The 26,355-nt window shown below is 43.7% G+C and overlaps 1 protein-coding gene across 3 annotated transcripts in view; it reads left to right on the top strand.

Annotated features, from left to right (window-relative positions):
- Positions 1–16,703, top strand: part of LOC120945567 (complement factor H-related protein 1-like) — a 72,315-nt gene extending 55,612 nt beyond the window's left edge. For all 3 annotated transcript variants that reach the window (XM_040359829.1, XM_040359828.1, XM_040359827.1), the window contains 2 exons: positions 1,626–1,826; positions 16,284–16,703. In XM_040359829.1, coding sequence (XP_040215763.1) covers positions 1,626–1,826; positions 16,284–16,504 — 422 coding nt within the window. In that variant the 3' untranslated portion in view covers positions 16,505–16,703. The remainder of the gene's footprint in view (positions 1–1,625; positions 1,827–16,283) is intronic.
- The last annotated feature ends 9,652 nt before the right edge of the window (positions 16,704–26,355 follow it).

The raw sequence follows: 26,355 nt of genomic DNA, 5'->3' as shown, positions 1-26,355 counted from the left end.
CCACTGAACCAAACCACCGGCAAAGCGCCCTTTTTCAGGCGCTAGCGGGGGTTAAAAGTGCTCCGCTAGCGAGCAAAAAGCTCCGCAAAAAGACGGTAAAGCACCACTAAAAATAGCGTCGCTTTACTGCCAACACCCCCAACGCCTCAGTTTGAAGGTAGCCTTAGTACAGACAGCCCGCATTACAGACCTCCCTCAGTAAAGACAACCCTCAGTGCAGACAACCCCCAGTACAGACCCTCCTCAGTAAAGACCCTCCAGTTCAGATCCCCCTCAGTATAGACAACCTTAGTACAACCCCCCTTACTACAGACATCCTCTAGTACAAATCCCACAGTATAGAACCCCCAGTACAGAACCCCCCAGTACAGAACCCACTCAGTACAGACACCTGCCAGTATGGTCTCCATTCAGTAGACCCCCCTTGGTACAGGCCACCCTCAGTACAGATCCCCATCAGTGCAGACAAGCCCTAGTATAGACCCCCCCAGTACAAACCCCACTCAGTCCAGATACCCTCCAGTACAGAAACCCCATTGGTACAGACACCCCTAATACAGACACCCCCCAGTACAGACCACCAGTAGTACAGATCCCCGGCAGTGCAGACAACCCCCATTATCCAGTACAGGCCATCCTCAGTACAGACACCCTTCAGTACAGACCCTGATCAGTACCGACACCCCTCAGTGTAGAAAACCCCCTTAGTACAGACCCCCATCGGTACAGACACTCCTTAGTGCTGACAGCCCCCAGTATAAACAGCCTTACTCAGTACATACATCTTCCAGTATAGATCTCCATCATACAGACACCTCTCAGTGTAGACAACCCACAGTGCAGACCCCCAGTGCAGATCCCCTCAGTACGGACACACTGCAGTACAGACACCCTCAATACAGGCCCCCCAGTACATACCTCTTTCAGTACAAAACTCCATCAGTAAAGACAACCTAGTACAGACCTACCTCACTACAGACCCCCCCCCCCCTTAGTACAGACAACCTCTAGTACAGAATTTACTTGGTACAGACACCCCCCTCACAGCCTAAACTCTCAGTACAAACACCCCTAGTACAGACCCCCCAGTACAGATCCCTCTCAGTACAGACAACCTCCAGAACAGACCACCTTCAGTACAGACCTCCCCTGCCAGCCTAATCCCTCTGTACAGACACCTCAAGTACAGACCCCAACTCATTATAGACACCCCCTCTCAGGCTAACCCTCAGTACAGACACCCCTAGTGCAGTTCTACTTACCAATCAGCAGGCAGTTAAGAGAGAATGAAGTCCTCCCCTTCACTGTGACATGTGACCAGAACAGGAGAGGAGCCTCCCCTTGGGCTCTGAACTGCTGCTGTCAGTCAGGCAGAGTTATAGTTCTGTATACTAGATCTACAGCACCACTTCTGTCTGTCTGCCAGAAAAAAAAAATGTTGGCCTACTGGACAGTCAGCATCTTCAGAGTGATAGTACCCCCCCCCCCCCCTAGGTACACCACTGACCCTTAGCAGGCTTACAAACTTAAGTACAGGCTACGTAAGAGGCTTCTGGGTGCATATAACTATTGGTGATTCATTTCCCATAAAATGATTATGAATCTTCAGTGTTTTTATTTATCAGGCTCAGACTCTTGCCAACTTTCTGAAGAAAAAATCATCCAAAATAACATATTATTACCAAGGAGTGCTTCCCACCGTAAAGTTTTCAAAAGTGGTGAGATGATGCTAGTCAGGTGTAAGCCTGGATTTTTCTCTATATCCCCTCCTTTGCAACTGAAATGTCTGGATAGAAAACTGACCTATCCGAAATGCACACATGAACGTAAGTACTCCACTTATATTCAAATATAAAATACAGTTGCTTTGTCTTGTAACCTGTAACAGCAAAAAAGGGATAATATCAAAATTGCATCAGAGTCAGAAAAAAGTTACATACATGTGTCAGTACACAACCAATTTCATTTTAGGAAAACAAAAAATTAAACAGTTTACAAACAGCATTTTATGTATCATTAAGTTACACATATGAATAATGTACATGAGTCCAAATTGGAGCAAACAGTATACTGTGTGTGGCTGACAATTAGCCAGCATGAATAGGCCTTATTCCCCATACACACAAGCGGAATTTCCACCAGCAAAAGTCTAATGTGAGCTTTTCATCGGAAATTCCGACCGTGTGTATGCTCCATCAGACTTTTGCAAGTTTGTCTTGAGGGCTAATGCCGCGTACACATGATCATTTTTCGGGTTGTAAAAGACTACGTTTTTCAGCCTCTAGAAAAAACAATGTTTTTTTCAACTTCATCATTAAAAAGACATTGCCTACACACGATAGTGAAAAAAATATGCTCTAGCAAAGCATGGTGACGTACAACATGTACGACGGCACTATAAAGGGGAAGTGTCATTTGGATGACGCCACCCTTTGGGCTGCTTTAGCTGATTTAATGTTAGAAAAGGACGATTTGTGCTTTTCTGAAGCCCCATACACACTATCAGTTTTCCTGACGGTTTTCTCTTCAGGTTTACCAAAACCATCTAATATGAGGTCAAACCTCAAGAGTTTCAATTTGTATGCAATCAGGCAGGCCCTTGCACTACATGGTTTTGGTAAACCTGATGAGAAAACTGACAGGAAAACTGATAGTGTGTATGGGGCTTGACTGTTACAGCGTGATGAATGTGCTTACTTCATTACAAACAGTAGTTTTACCAGAACGAGCGCTCCCGTTTCATAACTTGCTTCTGAGCATGCGCAGTTTTTTTCACATCGTTAAAGCCCACACACGATCATTTTTTACAACCCGAAAAACGACATAGTTTAAAACGTTGTGAAAAAATAGAGCATGTTGAATTTTTTTTTTGTCATTTTTCAGAACCCGAAAAAAATGATCGTGTGTACGCGGCATATGGCCTTCTTCCTTTCCGAAATGACAAAAAAAAAAAAAAAAATAGGACTTTTTAGGCACTATAACAGTACAACAAATTTGGATAAAGTACAAAATCCTTAAGACAAATTAAAATAGCAGGCTGACATCATGGCATATCAATTAACCAAAGATAAATACACCAACATCTTTGGTAATGTTGTGATGCCAGCCTGCTAGTTTAGGTTGCCTTAGGGCAGGGGTCTTCAAACTACGGCCCTCCAGTTGTTCAGGAACTACAATTCCCATCATGCCTAGTCATGTCTGTGAATGTCAGTGTGTTACAATGCCTCATGGGATGTGTAGTTCTACAACAGCTGGAGGGCCATAGTTTGAGGATCCCTGCCTTAGGGATTTTGTACAAAAAAATTGTTTTCTGTATTTTATCCGTATCCATTTGTTGTACTATTATAGTGTCTAAAAAGTTAAAAAAAAAATTGTTAATTAAGTTGTCTTTTCACCTTAACCAGGACACTGTTCTCCTTTCTCTTTGTAATGCTTCATGATACCCTTGCCTCCATTGGGCCAGATTCAGGTAGGAGAGCGAATCTTTATATTGGCGTAACGTATGTCATTTACGTTACGCCGCCGCAAGTTTTTCAGGCAAGTGCTTTATTCACAAAGCACTTGCCTGTAAAGTTGAGGCGGCGTAGCGTAAATCACCCGGCGGAATTCAAATTCGGCGGGTAGGGGGCGTGTATCATTTAAATCAAGCGCGTCCCCGCGCCAAACTAACTGCGCTTGCGCCGGCCGCGACTGAATCCCAGTGCGCATGCTCCAAATCACGTAGCTAATTGTCAATGAAAGCGACGTGAGCGTAACTTACGCCCAGCTCAATTGTGAATCGTCTTACGCAAACAACGTAAATTACTTCTGTCCCGACGTCCATACTTAACATTGGCTGCGCCTCACTATAGCTGGGGTAACGTTACGCCGGGCGTAAGTCTTACGCAAACGACGTAAACAGATACGCCGGCCTGGCGTACGTTCGTGAATCGGCGTATTTGCTCATTTGCATATTTAACAACGGGAACGCCACCTAGCGGGCAGCGTAAATATGCATCTAAGATACGACGGTGTAAGTGCCTTACGCCGGTCGTATCTTAGCAACATTTAAGCGTATCTCATTATAAGCATACGCTTAAATTTGCGCGGGCTCAGATTAGGACTTACGACTGTGTATCTACTGATACGCCCGTCGTAAGTCTTTCTGAATCTGGCCCATTGTCTCTAGATGCATTACGTGATACAGTATCTGAGACTATCTCCCAGCTACAACATCCCTTAGATGGTATGACTATCTGTTTGTCATGGGACAGCAAGCAGGAACATTTGACCATATACATAAATACCTTTAATTAAATTAAAATAAATAATTTAAATATATAAATAAATAAATAAATAACAAACAATCCTCTGGGGTTTTTAAGGCCGCGGCTGCTTTATTATTGGTTTTAACATCAAATTGTATTCAAACCATTAAATTTATTCCAAAAATCAACTTCTTAAACAACCTAGTCACACGGCTCAGGCTGTATTTATCATAAAGTTAAAAAATTCCAAAAGACAGGGGGGAATTCATGCCCACCTGTCACCAACACCCACAACCGCGGCCATTTCAACACAGGAACTCAAACCCGTGTTGAAAATGTCCAATCCAATATTGGACAGGTGAATTCCATCAGCCCTAAACAGACCAGGAATCAACCCCTCCAATTCCGTGTGCCTGTAACAAATAACACCCAGAGGAGACAGTAATTTAGACAAGGCCCTATTTATGCGCCGACAAATTTTCTCCAAAGGGCGCAAAGGGGGGAAGGAAAGCCATCTCCACCTTTGCACAATCTCTGAAAAAACAAAAACAGTATTCGGGAAAGACAATTGGAGCCTATGGATGTCATCCCTGACTTTAAAGATGATATCCAATGTCCTCAGCTTTCCAATATCATTCCCCCCCAGATGTAAGATAAGAACATCTGGAGGAGAATGATGGCGAAGAATCTGACTAATTTCCCAAAATAAACTTGACCAAATCATGCCTCTCCTACCGAACCATATAACTTTGAAAAGCGCCGGATCCAAGCCCAGATTGCTAGTGTAGTGCGGGTCAACTGCTCTCTGATGAGCCCAAAAAATAAAGGAATGCCCGACGATCCAGATCGTTCGGACGTTACCTGAAATGAATCAAAAGAACAAGTTAGGGCGGACGTATGACAAGTATCAATCAGATTTCCACCTGCCCACCCGTTTGATTATGCTTTCATCCAAACCCAACCTGGCAGCTTCCGTTGCTGCTCCTATTCTGAAAGAGTGCGAAGACAACACCCTTGTATTTAAATTGAGCACCTTCAAACATTTTCGGAACACGCTATTGAACTGAAATTTGGTGAGATGCCGTCCGGACTCGTGAATGAAGAATTTCTGAGAAAAACCAGGTCTTACCTTAATATAGTTCCTGAGTAATTTTACTGGACATGCCAACGATCTTTCGCAAGCCGCTAAATTGATCCAGATGCCTTTTCCCATCTGGTCTGTTTTAGAACGACGCAAAAATACCCGAACCGCCTCGTCAGAAAGAAAGACATCAGATACTTGAATAATGTCTAAATCCGATACTCGAAGTGCTGCATAAAACATTAATGAAAATACAGCCTGAAACAGTACAGCTTCAAAATTAAAAAATCAAACCTGGCCCGTAACCGCGCATAATTCTGTCAAAAGCGCACGGCTTGGCGCACGGAAAAATAACTTAGGCATGATGGTAAACCCTTGAATTTGCAAAAGAAAGACACTCCTGCTAACGTCTTTGAAACATAAGACCAAGAATATTTCTTTACAAATAACGATTGCATAAACAACAAAACTAAATGTTCCGAGAACATGCCAGCCGGCTGTCGTATAGAGTTCAAGAAGGCTAACCACATCAACCAGGCCGATCGGTATCCAACCCAGGTTGAGTGTGCCACAGAATTCACAATATACTCAGAGATAGGTCTCAGATTAACATCCATAGCTGAGGAGGACAGTGCAGACCTATCGAATCCGCCTCTGGAAAAAGCCGAAAAAAACGATCCATCTGTTGGCGAGACAAGGCATCCGCCAAATCATTATCTTTCCCCGCCACGTGCACCGCTTTTAACCATATATTCAAGCTTAAACACTTGGAGATAACGTGGCGGAGCAAGGTAATGACCGGCGGAGATTTTGATGATAGGCAGTTGATCGCAAACAATACTCCTTTATTATCAGTTCTGATAATGATCCTTTTGTTCTTAAAAAATGTTCCCCAGAGTTCCAGAGCCATAACTATGGGAAATAATTCCAAGAAAACTATATTTTTTAATACACCTTTCTGTTTCCAGCTGCAATGCCATCGTTCAGCGCACCAATGGGTTCTCCATAGCGCGCCAAAACCACAAGAACCGGCCGCATCAGTAAACAGAAAAAGCTCCTTGTTGGAAATAAATTCGTTTTGCCATACCATCTTTCCATTAAAGTGGTGCAGAAATTGCAACCATACCATGATGTCTTCCTTCATCTCAGATGTGACCCGTAAATGCGAACAGGGGGATTTTAAACCTGAAATGGCCAGGTATAGTTTCCTAGAAAATACCCTACCCATCGGAATTATTCTTGTCGTGAAAGCTAATGATCCTAACAGAGACTGCATGTCTTTCAGACACACCTTTGTTTTCCTGAGAACTGCTACCAGCAAACCTCTTAACTTTTCTAATTTTTCTTCCGGCAATCTAAATTCCATGAGTTCTGAATCTATTGTGATGCCTAAAAACTCCAGACAAGTGGATGGCAAAGCCGTCTTTTCTAATGCTAACGGGACCCCGAAACGATTACAAATTTCGAAAAATGCATGTAAAGCCTTATAACAATCATCCGAATCCGCTTTTCCTAATAATAGAAAGTCATCTAAATAGTGAATTATAAATTTGGAACCCGACTCTGAACGTACTACCCATTCCAAAAAAGTGGAAAATGATTCGAAATAAAAACATGATAAAGAGCACCCCATGGGGAGACATTTATCAAAATAAAATTTGTCCTGGAAACAAAAACCTAACGAATTAAAACAAGATGGGTGAATAGGTAGCAGGCGGAAAGCAGATTTAATATCTGCTTTAGCCAAAAGAGTCCTGTGACCTAACTGTCTAAGCAGTATCAAAGCATCCTCAAAAGATGAATACCTGACAGACGCTAGGTCTTCGCTTATTTGGTCATTCAACGAATCATCCTTCGGGAATGATAGATGGTGTATTAACCGAAAATAATTTTTTTCTTTCTTGGGTACGATTCCCAAAGGAGATATCCTGAAATCAGGAAAAGGAGGGAACTGAAATGGACCCTCCATCCTGCCTTCCAGGATCTCCCTTGAAATTTTTTCAAAAACAATAGAAGGAAATAGTTCTGCGGATTTTAGATTCCTAACGACTTTACAACCTGAACCTAAAAAAGACGGCAGTAAAAAACCTTCTTGGAAACCGTCAATTAGTAGCCGCGCCATCCCCTTGTCTGGGTAAATTCGTAGCCATGGGGACATACTTTGCCAATTCACCGGCGTGATTGCCTTTCTGAACACTAGGCCCTGTTGATTGGTTGGCTGCGGCCATCTTATTGAAACATTTGGATACCGCGTGTGTTCCTGAACAAAAAGCACACTCATGCCGGTATCTGCAAGAGTTTGGCCATTTACATTGTCCATCGTTAAAGTTAAAGCAAATACCCTTTTTGTAAACTGCTGATGTGGAGGGCTGTGCCGTGACCTGTTTGCCATAATTAGACTTTTGGGGGAGAAAAAGATTCAACCATAATCCGACATCTTTAACTCCCCATTTTAAGGACGGATGCACAGATAGTTTTTGGCGAAATGCCTCGTCGTAAGAAAACCATGCTGTACCGCCAAAATTTTTATACGCCTCAAGAATTATGTCTAGGTGCTGAAACAGGCCCGTACTTTTTTCCGGAAATTTCTCGCAGAGAACTCCTGAAAATATGAAAAACGATTGCAACCAATTGTTAAAGGATTTGGTAACTGGTCTGCGTCTGTCGTCATCTTCCTTCTTATCCTTAAACATGAACTCTTTGGCTGAAGGAAGCAAAGAAAGCATGTCGACAAACTCACCATTCCAAATCCTTTCTTTGATTGCTAAAGCCAAATGATATCCCAAAGGAGAGACCTCACATTGTATTGGGACTTTCAGACAAGTCTCGGGTAAGTTCTGAATGCGAGCAGAGTGAAAAGAGGACATAGGAGTAGAATCAGAAATTTTTTCTGTGTCATTAGCAATTTGACCACAAGATGGCGCCCATATCTCCTGAGTAGCATCTTGTGGTGGCAAAACTTGTTTGTTCTTTAAATTTTGAACGGCCTTAACTAAATTAGACAACAGCTCAGACATGTTAGACAACAATGTCATGTTGACTGACTCACCTGATTCTTGCGCTGGTCTCAAAGGACAGGCCTGTGCTGACACAGCCTCCGCTGTACTTCTGTGTTGAATGCAGCGCCGTCATCGATCACCCCCAGGCTGATGGAATCTTCCTCTTGCCTGGCCAGCCGACGCCAATCATCCGCCAGGGACAGCTGTGGAAAGACAGGATTCTCCACCGCTCCAACTCCGCTCACATGGGTACCTCCAGCTGGATAACCAGCCGAGTCATACATTACCCTTGCTCCGCCTTTCACGCCCGCTCCGCCTCTTGTCGCCGTTCCGGATCCTCTTCCGCGACCTTTCGGCTTCTTCCCGGTAGCCTTGGATGCCGACGTACGTGGCGGGGACGGGGAGAGCCGTAGCAGCGGCATGCGCCGCCTCTTCGCCGACGTGTTCCGGTCACCGGACCTGCTGCCGACGCTCCTCCCCCGATCCAAGTCGTCTTCCGGCGGAGTGACGCCATCTTCTTCCGGGCGAAGTGTAGGCTCATAACTGTAGGTGCCGCTGACCGCCGAGATGCTCTCCGCCGACGACCGGGCTGCTTCAATTGCCAATGCTGCCGCTCCCACCGGAGCTTCTTGACTTGATGTCCGGGGTAAGTTCAGGCATTCCCTGACCCAGTCTTCTCCGCCTTCTTCACCCGCTCTCTCAATCAGCTGACGGAGAAGGGACATCTTCTGGCCTCAGAGGAACCTGTTTGCTCAATGAGGAATACCTCTAGAACACCACAGGTCCTATCCTCTGAGGCGAATTGGTTCCGTACCCACAAAGCCAGTCTTATATAGCCCCAAAAACAGCTGGCTGGAACCAGATAAGACCAGCTGAGCAGTCCACTTTCTAAAAAGACCGGGAAACAGCGCGTGCCATTACTTTCCCGCCCGCGTGATTCCTGCCTAGTTCCCCCAGAGATAGTGGAACTTGAAACTGCCACTGTGGCTAACATTAACTATTTTTTTTAAGTCCTGCTGCCGACCCATGAGAAAAGGGGGGAATTGAAACCGTTTTCCCCCCTTTTCTTACATTCCTGAAGGTCCTTGTATGGGACAGCCTGCTTCTCTTTCCCATATCACCTGGTAGAATTGACAAGTCATCATACAAGGTATAGCCCTAAGGACAGGGTTCTGCCTTTTCCTTTCAAAGCTCAATCAACCGGATCAGTTAATACTTATTTGGCTTTTCCACATCAGACATATTTCTCAGATTTGCAAGGCTTCCACGTGGTCTTCTGTTCACTTGTTTGTTTAGGTGGTTGTAAAGGCTAAAGGTTTTTCACCTTCATGCATGCTATTCATAAAGTAAAAAAAAACATCTGGGCGCTGCTCTCCCCCACAACCGCCTCTAATACCTACCTGAGCCCCCTCTATTCCAGTGTTGTGCACAGGAGCCTCCATTGTCCCGGGTCCCTCTCACTTCATTGGCTGAGACACAGCAGCTAAGCCATTGGCTCCCACTGCTGTCAATTACAGCCAGTGAGCCAATGAGGAGAAAGTGGGGGGCAGCTGTCATCCTCAAATGTTGCTGAGAACGTCACTGCTACCATCCATACCTTGAGCTGGCTGGCGCCCTGTCATCCTTGGTCTCTGTTTGCTCAGTGAAGCCTACAGCCTCACACTGATCACAGCTACTTGGTCTCAGGTGTTCCCTACCTATACTGTTTCATGTTAAATTCTATGTAAGTGTGCTGATTACCTTTAATAAAGTGATTTCCATTTAAAACTGACCTCAGCACCCTGCTGTTTATTTTTTTATTTTTGTCCATACACACAGTCTCGTTTATTGCTGTTTTTGGGCAGTTGCGTTTAACCTCGTTTTTCCAGAAGCAAAAAAATGGGTTCAGACGCAAACGTTTTCCACGTTTTTAGACGCAAGATGCGGTACCAGCGTTTTGCCGCGATTTCGTTAATAGGCTTTTTTTTAAAGGTGAACTATTTTTTTACATTAGAAATCTCAAAAATGATGGCAAATGATGAAAAACCATTAACAAAAACATAAAAAAAATGTAATTGCTTGCATTGCATTGTGGACAATCCACAACGTGTGGCAGGTGACGTGGCAGGTGATATGGCCAGGTGACGTGGCAAGTGGACAATCCACAACTTGTGGCAGGTGACGTGGCCAGGTGATGTGGCAGGTGACGTGGCAAGTAACGTGGCAAGGTGATGTGGCAAGTGAACAATCCACAACTTGTGGCCAGGTGACGTGGCCAGTGGACAATCCACAACTTGTGGCCAGGTGACGTGGCAGGTGACGTGGCCAGGTGACATGGCCAGGTGACGTGGCAAGTGGACAATCCGCAACTTGTGGCAGGTGACGTGGCAAGTGGACAATCCACAACTTGTGGCAGGTGTCGTGGTCAGGTGACGTGGCAAGTAGACAATCCACAACTTGTGGCAGGTGATGTGGCCAGGTGACGTGGCAGGTGGCGTGGCAAGTGGACAATCCACAACTTGTGGCAGGTGAAGTGGCCAGGTGACGTGGCCAGGTGACATGGCAAGTGGACAATTCACAACTTGTGGCAGGTGACGTGGCCAGGTGACATGGCAGGTGACGTGGCCAGTGGACAATCCACAACTTGTGGCAGGTGACATGACCAGGTGATGTGGCAGGTGACATGGCCAGGTCATGTGGCAAGTGGACAATCCGCAACTTGTGGCAGGTGACGTGGCAAGTGGACAATCCACAACTTGTGGCAGGTGTCGTGGTCAGGTGACGTGGCAAGTGGACAATCCACAACTTGTGGCAGGTGATGTGGCCAGTTGACGTGGAAGGTGACGTGGCAAGTGGACAATCCACAACTTGTGGCAGGTGAAGTGGCCAGGTGACATGGCAGGTGACATGGCAAGTGGACAATCCACAACTTGTGGCAGGTGACGTGGCCAGGTGACATGGCAGGTGACGTGGCCAGGTGACGTGGCCAGTGGACAATCCACAACTTGTGGCAGGTGACATGGCCAGGTGATGTGGCAGGTAATGTGGCCAGGTCATATGGCAAGTGGACAATCCACAACTTGTGGCAGGTGACGTGGCCAGGTGATGTGGCAGGTGACGTGGCAAGTAACGTGGCAAGGTGATGTGGCAAGTGAACAATCCACAACTTGTGGCCAGGTGACGTGGCCAGTGGACAATCCACAACTTGTGGCCAGGTGACGTGGCAGGTGACGTGGCCAGGTGACATGGCAAGTGGACAATCCGCAACTTGTGGCAGGTGACGTGGCAAGTGGACAATCCACAACTTGTGGCAGGTGTCGTGGTCAGGTGACGTGGCAAGTAGACAATCCACAACTTGTGGCAGGTGATGTGGCCAGTTGACGTGGCAGGTGACGTGGCAAGTGGACAATCCACAACTTGTGGCAGGTGAAGTGGCCAGGTGACATGGCAGGTGACGTGGCCAGGTGACATGGCAAGTGGACAATTCACAACTTGTGGCAGGTGACGTTGCCAGGTGACATGGCAGGTGACGTGGCCAGTGGACAATCCACAACTTGTGGCAGGTGACATGGCCAGGTGATGTGGCAGGTGACATGGCCAGGTCATGTGGCAAGTGGACAATCCGCAACTTGTGGCAGGTGACGTGGCAAGTGGACAATCCACAACTTGTGGCAGGTGTCGTGGTCAGGTGACGTGGCAAGTGGACAATCCACAACTTGTGGCAGGTGATGTGGCCAGTTGACGTGGAAGGTGACGTGGCAGGTGGACAATCCACAACTTGTGGCAGGTGAAGTGGCCAGGTGACATGGCAGGTGACATGGCAAGTGGACAATCCACAACTTGTGGCAGGTGACATGGCCAGGTGACATGGCAGGTGACGTGGCCAGGTGACGTGGCCAGTGGACAATCCACAACTTGTGGCAGGTGACATGGCCAGGTGATGTGGCAGGTGACATGGCCAGGTCATGTGGCAAGTGGACAATCCACAACTTGTGACAGGTGATGTGGCAAGGTGACGTGGCCAGGTGACATGTCCTGGTGACGTGGCAAGTGGACAATCCACAACTTGTGGCAGGTGACATGGCAAGTAACGTGGCAAGTGAACAATCAACAACTTGTGGCAGTTGACGTGGCCAGTGGACAATCCACAACTTGTGGCCAGGTGATGTGAACAGGTGATGTGGCAGGTGACGTGGCCAGGTGACATGTCCAGGTGACGTGGCAAGTGGACAATCCACAACTTGTGGCAGGTGATGTGGCCAGATGACATTGCCAGGTGATGTGGCCAGCGGACAATCCACAACTTGTGGCCAGGTGACGTGGCTAGGTGACGTGGCAAGTGGACAATCAACAACTTGTGGCAGGTGACATGGCAGCTGATGTGGCCAGGTGATATGGCAAGTGAACAATCCACAACTTGTGGCAGGTGACGTGCCCAGGTGACGTGGTCATTGGATAATCCACAACTTGCCAGGTGATGTGAACAGGTGACATGGCCAGGTGAAGTGACAAGTGGACAATCCGCAACTTGTTGCAGGTGACGTGGCAAGTGGACAATCCACAACTTGTGGCAGGTGACGTGGCCAGGTGATTTGGCAAGTGGATAATCCACAACTTGTGGCAGGTGACGTGGCAAGTGGACAATCCACAACTTGTGGCAGGTGTCGTGGTCAGGTAACGTGGCAAGTGGACAATCCACAACTTGTGGCAGGTGACGTGGCCAATTGACGTGGCAGGTGATGTGGCCAGTGGACAATCCACAACTTGTGGCAGGTGACGTGGCCAGGTGATGTGGCCAGGTGACATGGCAAGTGGACAATCTACAACTTGTGGCAGATGACGTGGCCAGGTGACATGGCCAGTGGACAATCCACAACTTGTGGCAGGTGGCGTGGCCAGGTGATGTGGCAGGTGACGTGGCAAGTGGACAATTCACAACTTGTGGTAGGTGACGTGGCAAGTGACATGCTAAATACAAGTACACTGCTGCTCTCTCAGCTGCTACTCACTCTGGTCTCACAAAATGGCTGAAATGGTAAAATTATACTGTTTTTTGAGATTAGGGAGGGTCTTATGATGTTACTTAACCACTTACCGACCGCCCACTGTAAATATACGTCGGCACTTTAAAGATGGATATCTCGGTAACTGCAGCAGCTGCTGCCACAACCGAGATATCCATCTCTTCAGTGAGTGGTCCTGTAAACAATAACGGTGGTCTCCGTGGCAGATTCACCGCTATATCGCCGTTATCGGTGGCGGGAGAGGGCCCCCCTCCCGCTGCTCTCCCGCGCCCTCCGCCGCTTACCGGAGCCGTCAGTATCGTCGGAGGCGATCGGGTCCTGCTGCCTGCTGTGTGAGGATGTGAGTGAGGGAAAGATGGCCCCCACCTGTCCCCATAGCATTGCTGGGCGGAAGTGACGTCAAAACGTCAGTCCCGCCCAGCGTCTTAAAGAGACATTTTTTTGTTGTCATTTTTTTAAATGACAACATTTCCATTTTTTTTTCTTTGCATTTAAGTCTAAATATGAGATCTGAGGTCTTTTTGACCACAGATCTCATATTTAAGAGGACCTGTCATGCTTTTTTCTATTACAAGGGATGTTTACATTCCTTGTAATAGGAATAAAAGTGCTAATTTTTTTTTTATTTCAGTGTAAAAAATGATAAAATAAATAAAAATAAATAGGAAAACTTTTTTTTTTTTTTAAGCGCCCCGTCCCGACGAGCTCGAGCGCAGAAGCGAACACATACGCGAGTAGCGCCCACATATGAAAATGGTGTTCCAACCACACAAGTGAGGTATCGCCGTGATCGTTAGAGCGAGAGCAATAATTCTAGCCCTAGACCTACTCTGTAGCTCAAAAAATGCAACCTATAGAATTTTTTAAACGTCGCCTATCGAGATTTTTAAGGGTAAAAGGTTTGACGCCATGCCACGAGTGGGCGCAATTTTTAAGCGTGACATGTTGGGTATCATTTTACTCGGCGTAACATTATCTTTCACAATATATAAGAAAATTGGGCCAAATTTATTGATGTCTTATTTTTTAATTAAAAAAAGTGATTTTTTTCCAAAAAAAGTGTGCTTGTAAGACCGCTGCGCAAATACGGTGTGACAACAAGTATTGCAATGACCGCCATTTTATTCTCTAATGTGTTAGAAAAAAATATATATAATGTTTGGGGGTTTTAAGTAATTTTCGAGCAAAAAAAAACAGTTTTAGTCTTGTAAACGCCGAATCTGAAAAACAGGCTCGGGGGTTAAATGGTTAACTAAACGCTAATAAACGCAAACGCGGTAAAAAGCCGCGAAATTCACGGCAAAACGGGCGTTTTTAAACCTTTGTGTTTAGCAGAGTTTGCACTGGCGTCCCGTGTGCATGGGGCCTAAAAAAATGGGTTCAGACGCAAAAGTTTTCCACGTTTCAGGCTCCATGCACACTGGAATACAAAAATTTGCTTCTACAGGAGTTTTGTGTTCTGCCTGTAGAAGCAGCTCAATGTTATCCTTTGTGTCTATACACATTAGGACGTTTACAGGCATATTTTTGAGAACAACGTTTAGAGGCAGGAAAAAAAAACCTTCTCATTCTCGTTTCTGATTGGAGCTCACTGGCAGAAAAAACGTAAAACTCTCCTAAACTCGTCTAAACTTTGTACAAAAAATTCTCTATATGGACGTTTTTTACTCCAAAAAGAACAGATGTTTTTTTAAGCCCAGTGTGCATGGAGCCTCGGACGCAAAATGCTACCGGCGTTTTGCCGCAATTTAGTTTATAGGCGTTTTTAAAGGTGACCTATTTTTTTACATAAATCTCAAAAATTATGGCAAATGATGAAAAACCATTAAAAAAACAAAAAAAAAATGTAATTTCTTGAATTGCATTGTGAACAATCCACAATTTGTGGCAGGTGACATGGCCAGGTGACGTGGCCAGTGGACAATCCACAACTTGTGGCAGGTGACATGGCCAGGTGACGTGGCCAGTGGACAATCCACAACTTGTGGCAGGTGACGTGGCCAGTGGACAATCCACAACTTGTGGCAGGTGACATGGCCAGGTGACGTGGCAAGGTCATGTGGCCAGTGGACAATCCACAACTTGTGGCAGGTGACGTGGCCAGGTGACGTGGCCAGTGGACAATCCACAACTTGTGGCAGGTGACATGGCCAGGTGACGTGGCAAGGTCATGTGGCCAGTGGACAATCCACAACTTGTGGCAGGTGACGTGGCCAGTGGACAATCCACAACTTGTGGCAGGTCACATGGCCAGGTGACGTGGCAAGGTCATGTGGCCAGTGGACAATCCACAACTTGTGACAGGTGACATGGCCAGGTGACGTGGCAAGGTCATGTGGCAAGTGGACAATCTACAACTTGTGGCAGGTGATGTGACAAGGTGACGTGGCCAGGTGACATCCTGGTCACGGTAAAACTCAGTGAAAAGCGGTAAAACGCAGCGAAATTCGCGGCAAAATGGGCGTTTTTAAACGCCGGTTTTAGCCTTTAAAAATGTGTGTTCAGCAGAGTTTGCACCGGCGTCCCGTGTGCATGGGGCCTAACAGTACTTAGTAGCTGAGCTTATTTCTGGCAGATCAACAGGCATTTTTCTGTACTTACAGAGTCTTTAAATGGTTAAAACATGAGAAATTGTGCATGTATTGCAGATATGTAATGCATATATTTTCTTTTGCCCTGGCATACACTTGAAGGTTTCAACAAAACATTCATTGGAGGATGAAGGTCTCATTCACATCTATGCATGGGTTTTCCTGTTTTCCTGTGCACACATGGCTGTGAATGGGCCCTTTACAGCGAAGGGAGACTTTGGTGCAATATAGTAAAGCAAGAATGTTTGGGCTAGTATTTTGTAAAAGATAGAAAACCTCTGCAATTATTCATATATTACAACTGTCATGACTGGAATGGTATTAAAATGACCACGAGGCTCCAAAATGTGCTTGCTTTGTAGAACCTTGCCGAATATCTCAAGAGAAAATGGATGAGAACTTCTTGGAGCTTACTACAATTGAGGACAATAAAGTTTATTTTGAGGATGGAGCAAATATTCACTTTGCATGCAAACCAGGATTTTCCTCTGAATCTGATCTCATTGGATTATGTTTTAAGCAGGATATTTTATATCCTCTGTGTCATAAAACAGTTATTGTAAGTAGTGTTGCTGCAACATAATGAAAAAAGTCAATTTTGGTAAAAGGAAGCATTATTTATAGCTAAATTGACCCTTTTACATATGGTATTTACACTTCAATTTCACAGGAGCAATGGTTCCTTCTGTAACAGTCGCTACACCTTCATATAAAGTGAATCTGTGCAATGAACAAAGAAAATGCTAAGCTATCATATAAAGTGACTCCGTGCAAATGTAAAATTGATTGGTTATCTATCACACAGTGTCACATTCTTAATAGTCCATTATATTGAAGATGCACCCAGGAATTGTGATAAGGAAAGATGTAGCTTCTACCTCTACACACACTGGGCCAGATTCACAGAAACAGTACGCCGGAGTATCTGCTGATACTCCGGCGTACTTTCAAATTTGCCGCGTCGTATCTTTATTTGGAATTCTCAAACAAAGATACGACGGCATTTGGCTAAGATCCGACAGGCGTACGGCTTAGTACGCCTTCGGATCTTAGGATGCAATACTTCGGCGCCCGCTGGGTGGGGTTTGCGTCGTTTTCCCGCGTCTGGTATGCTAATTAGCTGTTTTTTACGGTGATCCACGAAGGTACGCGCGTTCATCGCATTCTCTTACGTCGTCGCTAGTCGGCTTTTCCCGTCGCAAAGTTACGGCTGCTATTTAGGTGGTGTAAAAATAGACAGCCCATGTTAAAGTATGGCCGTTGTTCCCGCGTCGAATTTCAATTTTTTTTTTTTGCGGAAGTCGTCCGGGAATACGAAAGGACGTAACACACGTCGCCGTTCAAAACATTACGTCGGGGCGACGTCATTTCGCGCAAAGCACGGCGGGAAATTACAAAACGGAGCATGCGCAGTACGTTCGGCACGGGAGCGTGCCTAATTTAAATGATACACGCCCCATTTGAATTAGGCGGGCTTGCGCCGGACGGCTTTATGTTACACCGCCGCAAGTTTACACGCAAGTGCTTTGTGAATCAGGCACTTGCGTTGAAAACTTGCGGTGGTGTAACGTAAATGCGATACGTTACGCCGCCGCAAATGTCTATGAATCTGGCCCACTGCCGCTTACCCACTCCAAGTGATCTCCTATTACGAGATTACTTTCAAACCTTCATATAAAGTGAATCTGTGCAATGAACAAAAAAAATGCTAAACTTTCATATAAAGTGCAATGCAAATGTAAAATTGATTGGTTATCACATTGGGGGTTATTTACGAAAGGCAAATCCACTTTGCACTACCAGTGCAAACTACAAGTGCAAAGTGCACTTGAAATTGCACTGAAAATGCACTTGGAAGTGCAGTCGCTGTAAATCTGAGGGGGACATGCAAGGAAAATAAAAAAATGCATTTTAGCTTGCACATGATTGGATAATAAAATCAGCAGAGCTTCCCCTCATTTCAGATCTACTCCTCAGATTTACAGCGACTGCACTTCCAAGTGCAATTTTAATTGCACTTTGCACTTGTAGTGCAAATTGGATTTTCCTTTCGTAAATAACCCCCAATGTGATAACCAATCAATTTTACATTTGCACGGAGTCCCTTTATATGAAAGTTTAGCATTTTCTTTGTTCATTGCACAGATTCACTTTATATGAAGGTTTGAAAGTTGTTGTTTTTGTGTGTATTTCACAGGAAGTTGCAGCTTGACTTTCTAAAACGTTCATTCACTATTTCACTAGATTTGCAAGACAGCGCAGTAATTTTATTTAGTCACATGCTTATTAGATAAAATCAGTTTCAGATTAGTTTAAATCGCCACATACTTCCCAATTTTCTGAGACAAGAAAAGGAACAGTTTTAGGAAATGTTATACAAGTAAAAGATACACATCTACAACACCCCAACATATTGGGAACATAAAAAGAACAAAGAATCATTTTTTAAATCCACCATTTTTTTTATTACTACTTTTCCTTTTTACTGATTGCCTTAAAGTGGAGTTCCACCCATAAATATAACATTACATCAGTAGTTTAAAAAAAATGTCATTAGTCCTTTAAGAACATTTTTTTTTTTTTTTTAGATGCCTTCAAAGTGTTGTTGCTAGGCAGAATAGTTAATCTTCCCACTTCCTGCACCTAGGTGCTTAATGCTTCCTAACCTACACCGCACAGACTCCTGGGAATGTAGTGGGTGTAACTTTCCAGGAGTCTGTGCACTCCCCAGTCTCGAAGAATCATGTGACTTGGACAGTACAGGTGCTGAAACCTGATCTGAAACCTATTACACTGCTTGTGCAGCACTGAGCATGTGCGAGATCTGCAAGGCTGAAATCCAGGAAGTCATACAGTCTGGCTTCATGATGCCCACACTTAAGATGGCCCCAGTCAATTTCTATTTTATAAAGTGTCTAAATGCTGTAACAACCTAACAAAACGGACCTTAGTTTACAGACTAACTTTACTAGAATACATTAAGCTTGTGTATTACAGGGGTATTTATATTTAAAAAGTGAAATTGTGGCCGGAACTCCGCTTTAATTTTAAATAGATGTCCACACATTAGAGAAGAAAAAAGACAATTAAAAAGGAAAGAGGGACAGAGGGATTTGGTTTCAAAAGAAGGGCCATCGCACCAAATGATGAACATTTGGGCGTTATTTATTCAGCATTCATGTGTAGCTTTCCTTCCTTCTCTGTGCATTATTGTTGGAAGATCTGAGCCAACTAAAGAAACCCTGCACCTCTTGGGCTTCTACCCTTCTGCCAGTAGATGGTTGATGATGTGTAGATAGTAACTGCTCAAGGAAAATGAGAGCTATGACATGTAGAGTTTGCAGGTTTGAATACGTGGAGAGCACAGGAAGGCCTCGTCACTTTGGGGATCCTTACTTATAGACAAGGGGAGGCATGAAAAAGTAAGGTGACGCAGGGAGATACAAGAAGATCTAATGAGATGGTGGTATTGTCATTTGGCTCCAGTGGCCGGTCTGTGTTAATGGCTCACAGAAGTAAAGTAAGCCCTTCCTGAGCAATACAAAGAAGCTGCCATTTCTGACTTTCTACTCTGCAAATGCTAGTTGCCTGGTCGTTCAAATGACCACCTGGCTTCAATACTTAGGGTCACAGACCCAAAACAGGTAAGTGGATAAGGACTTTATTTTGACTTACTTGACCTGCATATCTGTTCTGGTTCAGTGACACAGAAAGTATTGAAGCCAGAGTATCAGCGCAGCGGATGGACAACTAGCATTGCCAAGAGATTAGCATTGGGTGCTTTCATATTTCTTTTTCTTTTCAATTACAACAGTTTACATAAACATGTATAAAAGATAGTACTACAGCGCTACTAAATATTAAATAATATGTGACATCAAAAAAAATACCAAATAAAAATCGCAGCATATAATATGTGAGTCAAACAAATAAAAATCAATATAACTGGTATATGCGCTGATTAATAACTTCCGTGATGTGAAACCAGAATCCTGCTAAGATTCAAAATTCAAAATACAATACATGCGCAAAAGAAATAGTCCAAATGTAGGCAAAACAAACAATCAAATCCTCATTTAGGCTGCTCAGCATACGATGTGTCTCCTCATTCGGATGTATAATCCGTCCCGTTCGTAGCTCCTCCCCCGCGCGTTACGTCACTAGACACGTGACTTAGTCATGGGTAACTCAAGGCATCTGGCATGTATTTGGACTATTTCTTTTGCACATGTATTGTATTTTGAATTTTGAATCTTAGCAGGATTCTGGTTTCACATCACGGAAGTTATTAGTCAGCGCATATACCAGTTATATTCAGTTTACATAAACAGACTTCAGGTGTTTTCTGATTTTAGTACAATATATATCTTGCCCTCAAAACAATTTTTTTATATATTTGAAAGAGGAGAGGAATTAGAAATACAATGTACACACCAGCAAGCATTATAGAAAAATATCATACAACCATACTACAATAGTACAAAGATTTACAACTGCTTATCAAAATTACTACAAATGCAATCCACAAGTATTTAATGTTTTAATAATATTAACATGGGAGAGAAAATGTGGAGAGAGGGGCAAGGACTCATAAGATACTATGTAACCATGATATCATGTGAGACCTAAGATAAGGGAGAGAACCAACACACAGCATTAGGTAAAAATTGTCATTGTCAAACACAGTAACCAAGTGACCTTTTAAGAAGCACTGTCTAAATCAATCCAAGGAGCCCAAGTTAAACAAAATGTTATGAAAATAACTTTTAGGCCCCATACACACGGGAGAATTTATCCGCGAATACGGTCCAGCGGACCGTTTCCACGGATAAATCCTCTCAAAGATATCCGCTGATTTCGATGGGATGGAGTGTACACACCATCCCATTGAAATCCGCGCGGAAATCCTCTGGCGATGACGTGTCGCGCCGTCGCCGCGATTATGACGCGGCGACGGGCGCGACGCTGTCATATAAGGAATTCCACGCATGCGTCAAATCATTACGACGCGTGCGGGGAATCCCTTTGGACGGATGGATCCGGTAAGTCTGTACAGACGAGCGGATCCATCCGTTGGAATGGATTCCAGCAGATGGATTCGTTGTGCAGCACAACAAATATTCGATCTGCTGGAATCCATCCCAGAGGAGATTTCTCCGCGGAAAGAGATCCGCTGGCGTGTACACACCATAGAATCTATCCGCAGAAACCCATTTGCTGGGATTTATCTGCGGATGGATTCTATCGTGTGTATGGGGCCTTAGATTATGTTTCTTAAAGCCATGCTACAACTTTCACCTATCCCTGAGCAGCTGGCATTTAAAATAAAATACAAAAAATAAAAAATCACCTAACAAAGTGTGTGGTGTAAAATATACCATGCTAAATGCAAATAAATCAGTCCTATAGTGCATATGATTTGAAGCACTAGATAGGATTTATGCAAATAAATGTAGTTACAGTATTTGCATTTAGTGTGGCATACTTTACAAATAAACCTTTTAGAGTATACTTTATTTCTTCTTGCTGCATAAGCTTTTTTTACATACTGAAAAATAGGAAAAGGAAGACATTCTGATATTTTTAATGAGCTCATTGCTCCAGTGCGCTACAATGCTACCAACGGGCCAGTTAGGAAAAATTCTCAACAAATAGAAAACAAGGACTTTCCAGCTCAGCTTTAAATGGAAAAAATACTGTGAGCCATATTTGTTCTATTAAAAATAAAAATCATAAAACAATTCAGCAATTGTGTTTTTTTATGTATAGAAATATTTTACACAAATTGAAAGGGCTGCAAGGGCTGGGACAGTGATAATAATGGGGAATTTTAACTACCTGGAAATTGACAGGAGTAATGGCACTGCAGGAACAGTTAGGCCTCGTACACACGACCGAGGAACTCGTCGTAAATGAAACATCGTTTTCCTCAACGAGTTCCTTGTCAGGCTTGTGGAGAAACTTGACAAGCTTTCTTTGCGTACACACTGTCAAGACCAAATCTCCTCATTCTCAAACGCGGTGACGTACAACACATACAACGGCAGGGGAAGTTCGATTCCACTGGCACAACCCTTGGGGCTGCTTTTGCTAATCTCATGTTACTGCGTGTAAAAGTAAAAGTTTGGTTTAGAGACGATTTGCACTTTTCAGACTGTTACAGCGTGACAAATGTGCTATCTCCATTACAAAAGCTACTTTTACCGAAGGTGCGCTCCCGTCTCATACTTTATTCTGATCATGCGCGGGTTTCTTAGCATACACACGAACGTGTTTCTCGTCGAAAACCAGCCCGACGAGGAACACGACGAGGAAATTTAGACTCCCGTCGAGGAAAAAGAGAACTTGTTCTTTTTTTTTCTCGTCAAGTTCCTAGACAGTTTTCTCGATGAAAAACATACACACGACCGCTTTCCTCGCCAAAAAAGCTCTGCCACCAAGTTTCTTGATTGATTCTGTCAAGGAAAACGGTTGTGTATACGAGGCCTCAAAGGGCCAAAATGTATTAGAGCCCTTTCACACGGGCCATGTACGGATGAAAAAAGGACATACATTGGTCCCTATGAGATCGCTGGTGTCAGTGGATGAACATCCGCTGACACCCGATCTCGCCCGCCTCTGCATTCCTCCTATTTTTCTTCCGTCTGCAGATCGGATCGGGTGAACATGGACAGACAGTCTATGTTCATCCGATCCCCCCATAGAGGAGAGCGGAGAAAAGACAGGGCGGTCCCTGCACAGTGTGCGGGGACCGCCCTGTCATCCGCCGGCTCAGCGGGGATCAACGGAGCGATCCCCGCTGAGCAGGCGGAGGTTCACGGGGTGGATCATTACTGATCCGCCTCGTGTGAAAGGGCCCTTAACCTTTTACAAGACAACTTTATGGTACAGTTCATAGGGACCCTGACTAGCAATAATGATCTGCTGGACCTGGCAATCTCAAACTATGAACTAATGTTCATATAAAAAAAAACATCTGGGTAGCAGTGACCATACCATTATTTTATTTAATGATAGCTATAAACAACAAGCTCATACTGGAAAGATAGATAAAAACACTTAACTTTAAGAGAGCAAATTGTCCAAGGAGGGCTGCTCTCCAAGACTGATGCCGCGTACACACGACCATTTTTCATGTCATGGAAAAAACGTTTTTTTCCTACGTGATTCCTCTCAAGTTCCTTGCATACACACGATCGTGATAAAAAATACTCGAGAAAAGCGCAGTGACGTACAACTTGTACAACGGCACTATAAAGGGGAAGTTCCATTTGAATGGCGCCACCCTTTGGGCTTATTATGCTAATTTCCGGTCTCATAACTTGCTTTTGAGCATGCACGTTTTTTTCCGGTCATTAGAGCGTACACACGACGACGTGAAAAATGACGAGAAAAATGCTTGTCGAGAAAAATGCTCTGGGGCCTACACACGACTGTGTTTTCATGACAATTCTCATCATGAAAAACAGTCGTGTGACTGGGAGGCATTAGACTGCGAGGAAATATTGACATCGATGAACACAGAACAGAAATGGAAATTCTTCAAAAAGACTGTTCGTGAACACACTGCAAAATACAGTATATTCCCATGGGAAAGAAGTTTAAAAAGATAAAAATAAAACCTGTGGCTTATGGTAAAAAATAAAAAAAATTATAAATAATCAGAAAAGAGCTTTTGAAAAATATAAAAATGAAGAAAACACAATCATTGTTTAAATATTACAAAGGATATAACATAATATGTAAAAAGGAAATCAAGGCCACACAAATTCCAAAATGAACAACAGATTGCAAAAGATACTAGGACAAGCCCCAAGAAATGGTATTGACAAATGATCCACAATCGCTCAAAAATGGATATGGTCCAGAAATATTTAGAGAACAAAAGGTTCTGGAGCATGTGGACCAGATGGCATATGCCCACAGGTCCTAAAAGAATTGAACTCTGTCAATTCAAACTCACTTTTATGGACAAAGTCCATTGTGGTGTCTGTATTTAAAAGGGATCAAAGTCTTTACCTCTAGACCTGTTAATTTTAATTCTATAGTTAGGAAGATACTTGAGAGTTTATTAAAAGTTCACATATATGAGTTCTTGTTGTAAAAAAATATTTTAAGAAACAGACAGCATGGATTCATGGAATACAGAAGTTGTGGGTAAATGAGGTTTAATGTTGAACATTTTTAAGTTATTCACTTGGGGGCTAAAAATATGCATGCATCATACTTACTAGGGGGGATACAACTGGGAGAGTCTATGGCGGAGAAGGATCTGAGTGTTCTGGTACATCATAAGCTTTATAATAGCATGCAATGTCAAGCTGTGGTTTCCAAAGCATGCAAAATCCTCTCTTGTATTAAGAGACATATAGATTCCAGAGAGAGACATCATTTTGCCCCTGTACAAATCATTAGTAAGACCTCAACTGGAAGATGCAGTTCAGTTTTGCGCACCCGTTCACAAAAAGAATATCAGGGAACTGGAGAAAGTGCAGAGTTGAGCAACTAAACTGATAGAAGGCATAATGGAGCTCAGCTATAAGGCAAGATTAGAGGAACTAAGTGGGAGTAAACTCACCTGCCTAATTTGTACCTATAGGTAAGCCTATAAAAGGCTTACCTCATAAGCGTGGACCATTTAAAAGATATTTACTGTACAGCTGGTTACATCACTGGTGCATGCGCTCTGAAGGAACAGCCATCCGGGTCCTGTGCTGTATACGGCAGCTCCCGCATGACAGAAGACCGGTTGAAGATGGAAGCCTTGTCAACGGTGACAGCTCGCCACTGGAAGCCTTCATTCTAAGGTAAGTTTCACATAATGTGCTAGTATGCAATGAATACTAGCACATTATGGCTTTACCTTTTTTTGCCTTCTTCTGGATCAATGGTGGGTATAGAATTGTGTATATAGAATTGTACAATTTAAAAAATAATCAAGACTAACTATGAAAGAAATATCCAAAATACAACCTAAAAATCTTGAAATATGTAATTAAATAAAAAAAGAAAAGGGGAAGTGATTCCGCGCCACGGATATTTTAAATAAATTAGAACTGGCAAATGTGAATTATAGTGGCAGCCTCCTGCATAATAACTCCACCTAAATGGAGAAGGTGCAATGATTGTGTGATAGCAGGTGGTGGCGCCTACTTAAGTGTGGAAAATAAATAAAATGGAATACAAATGTAATAAAGTGTGGTGTGTGTCCACGCAAGAAATATGATACAATAAAGTGCTGTTGCTTATCCAAAATATTGCAAAAAGTGTGTCAAAATAAGTCCAGTTTCCAATGATAATTCATGCATATAAAGTGCTGCGTGCTCCGTGCAAAAACAAACTATGTTGCAAGCCTTCAGTAAATCACTCAGTGCTCTCTCCCAATGGTCCCGCACTAACCGGATCCAAATCCCCCTACAGGGGTAACAGGCTCTCACAATCACTTATCCGTGCTGCATACCGCCAGGACTCTCAATGCATAGAATTCTCAGCCGCTCAAAGAAGAGATAAATAAAGAGCTTCTCTGATAAATTAGTATGTAAGGTACTCAATCCTCCTACTAGGCCATCAAGTTTCTGGGACTGTGATGGCTTCTATGCATGCCGAAAGTGCAGAGCATGCCGGGAAATCACACGTCCTCTGAGAGCAGTAAAGAAATTCACCTCTAGTTCCAATAATAAGGAATTCACTATTGGTGAATTTATCACTTGTAACACCATACATGTGGTATACGCTCTCCAATGCCCTTGTGGGTTATTATATATTGGACGTACTAAACGTCAACTTAAGGTACGTATTGGAGAGCATATTGCCAATATTTTGTTAGGATTTAAGGATCATAATGTCTCGTTACATTTTAAACTTTTTCACAATCAGGACCCTAGGGGTTTGAAGTTCTGGGGCATTGATCATTTGAAACCTACATGGAGAGGATCTAATCTGGTTAGAGATTTATCTAAAAGAGAGACCCAATGGATATTCTCGGCCGATACCCTTGCCCCTAGGGGCCTTAACATTGATTTAGACATCAATTGTTTTATCAGTGATTATTGATTGATTGGTCTAGATTGTATAATTATTAGCTATTTATGCTCGATTTTTCTTTTATATTGTCTGATTATATGGGATAGTTATGATTATTATGGTGTGTTTTTTGTAATAGGAGATACTTGTGGTCTTTTTTAGCTGTGTTTTTTGACCATTAGTATAATTTTCCTTCGATTTCTGTTCTTGGCTGTCCTGCAAATTGGTCTTGTAGGCTTGCCTTTTTCAGACATTGAAGGTCCTATTAGATATACTAAATCACCACAAGATGGAGCCTGCTTGCCATCTCGGCTGTAGTATATCAATCAATACACATTGTGCAATACATTCTTGTAACATGTTGTTTTCTTTTTTTATACTATGGAGCCGTTCTTTTATTCTTGATATTTC

Source organism: Rana temporaria, chromosome 7 (genome assembly GCF_905171775.1).
Source record: "Rana temporaria chromosome 7, aRanTem1.1, whole genome shotgun sequence".
In the NCBI taxonomy this organism is placed as follows: domain Eukaryota; kingdom Metazoa; phylum Chordata; class Amphibia; order Anura; family Ranidae; genus Rana; species Rana temporaria.
This window is presented reverse-complemented; position numbering and strand designations above follow the sequence as displayed.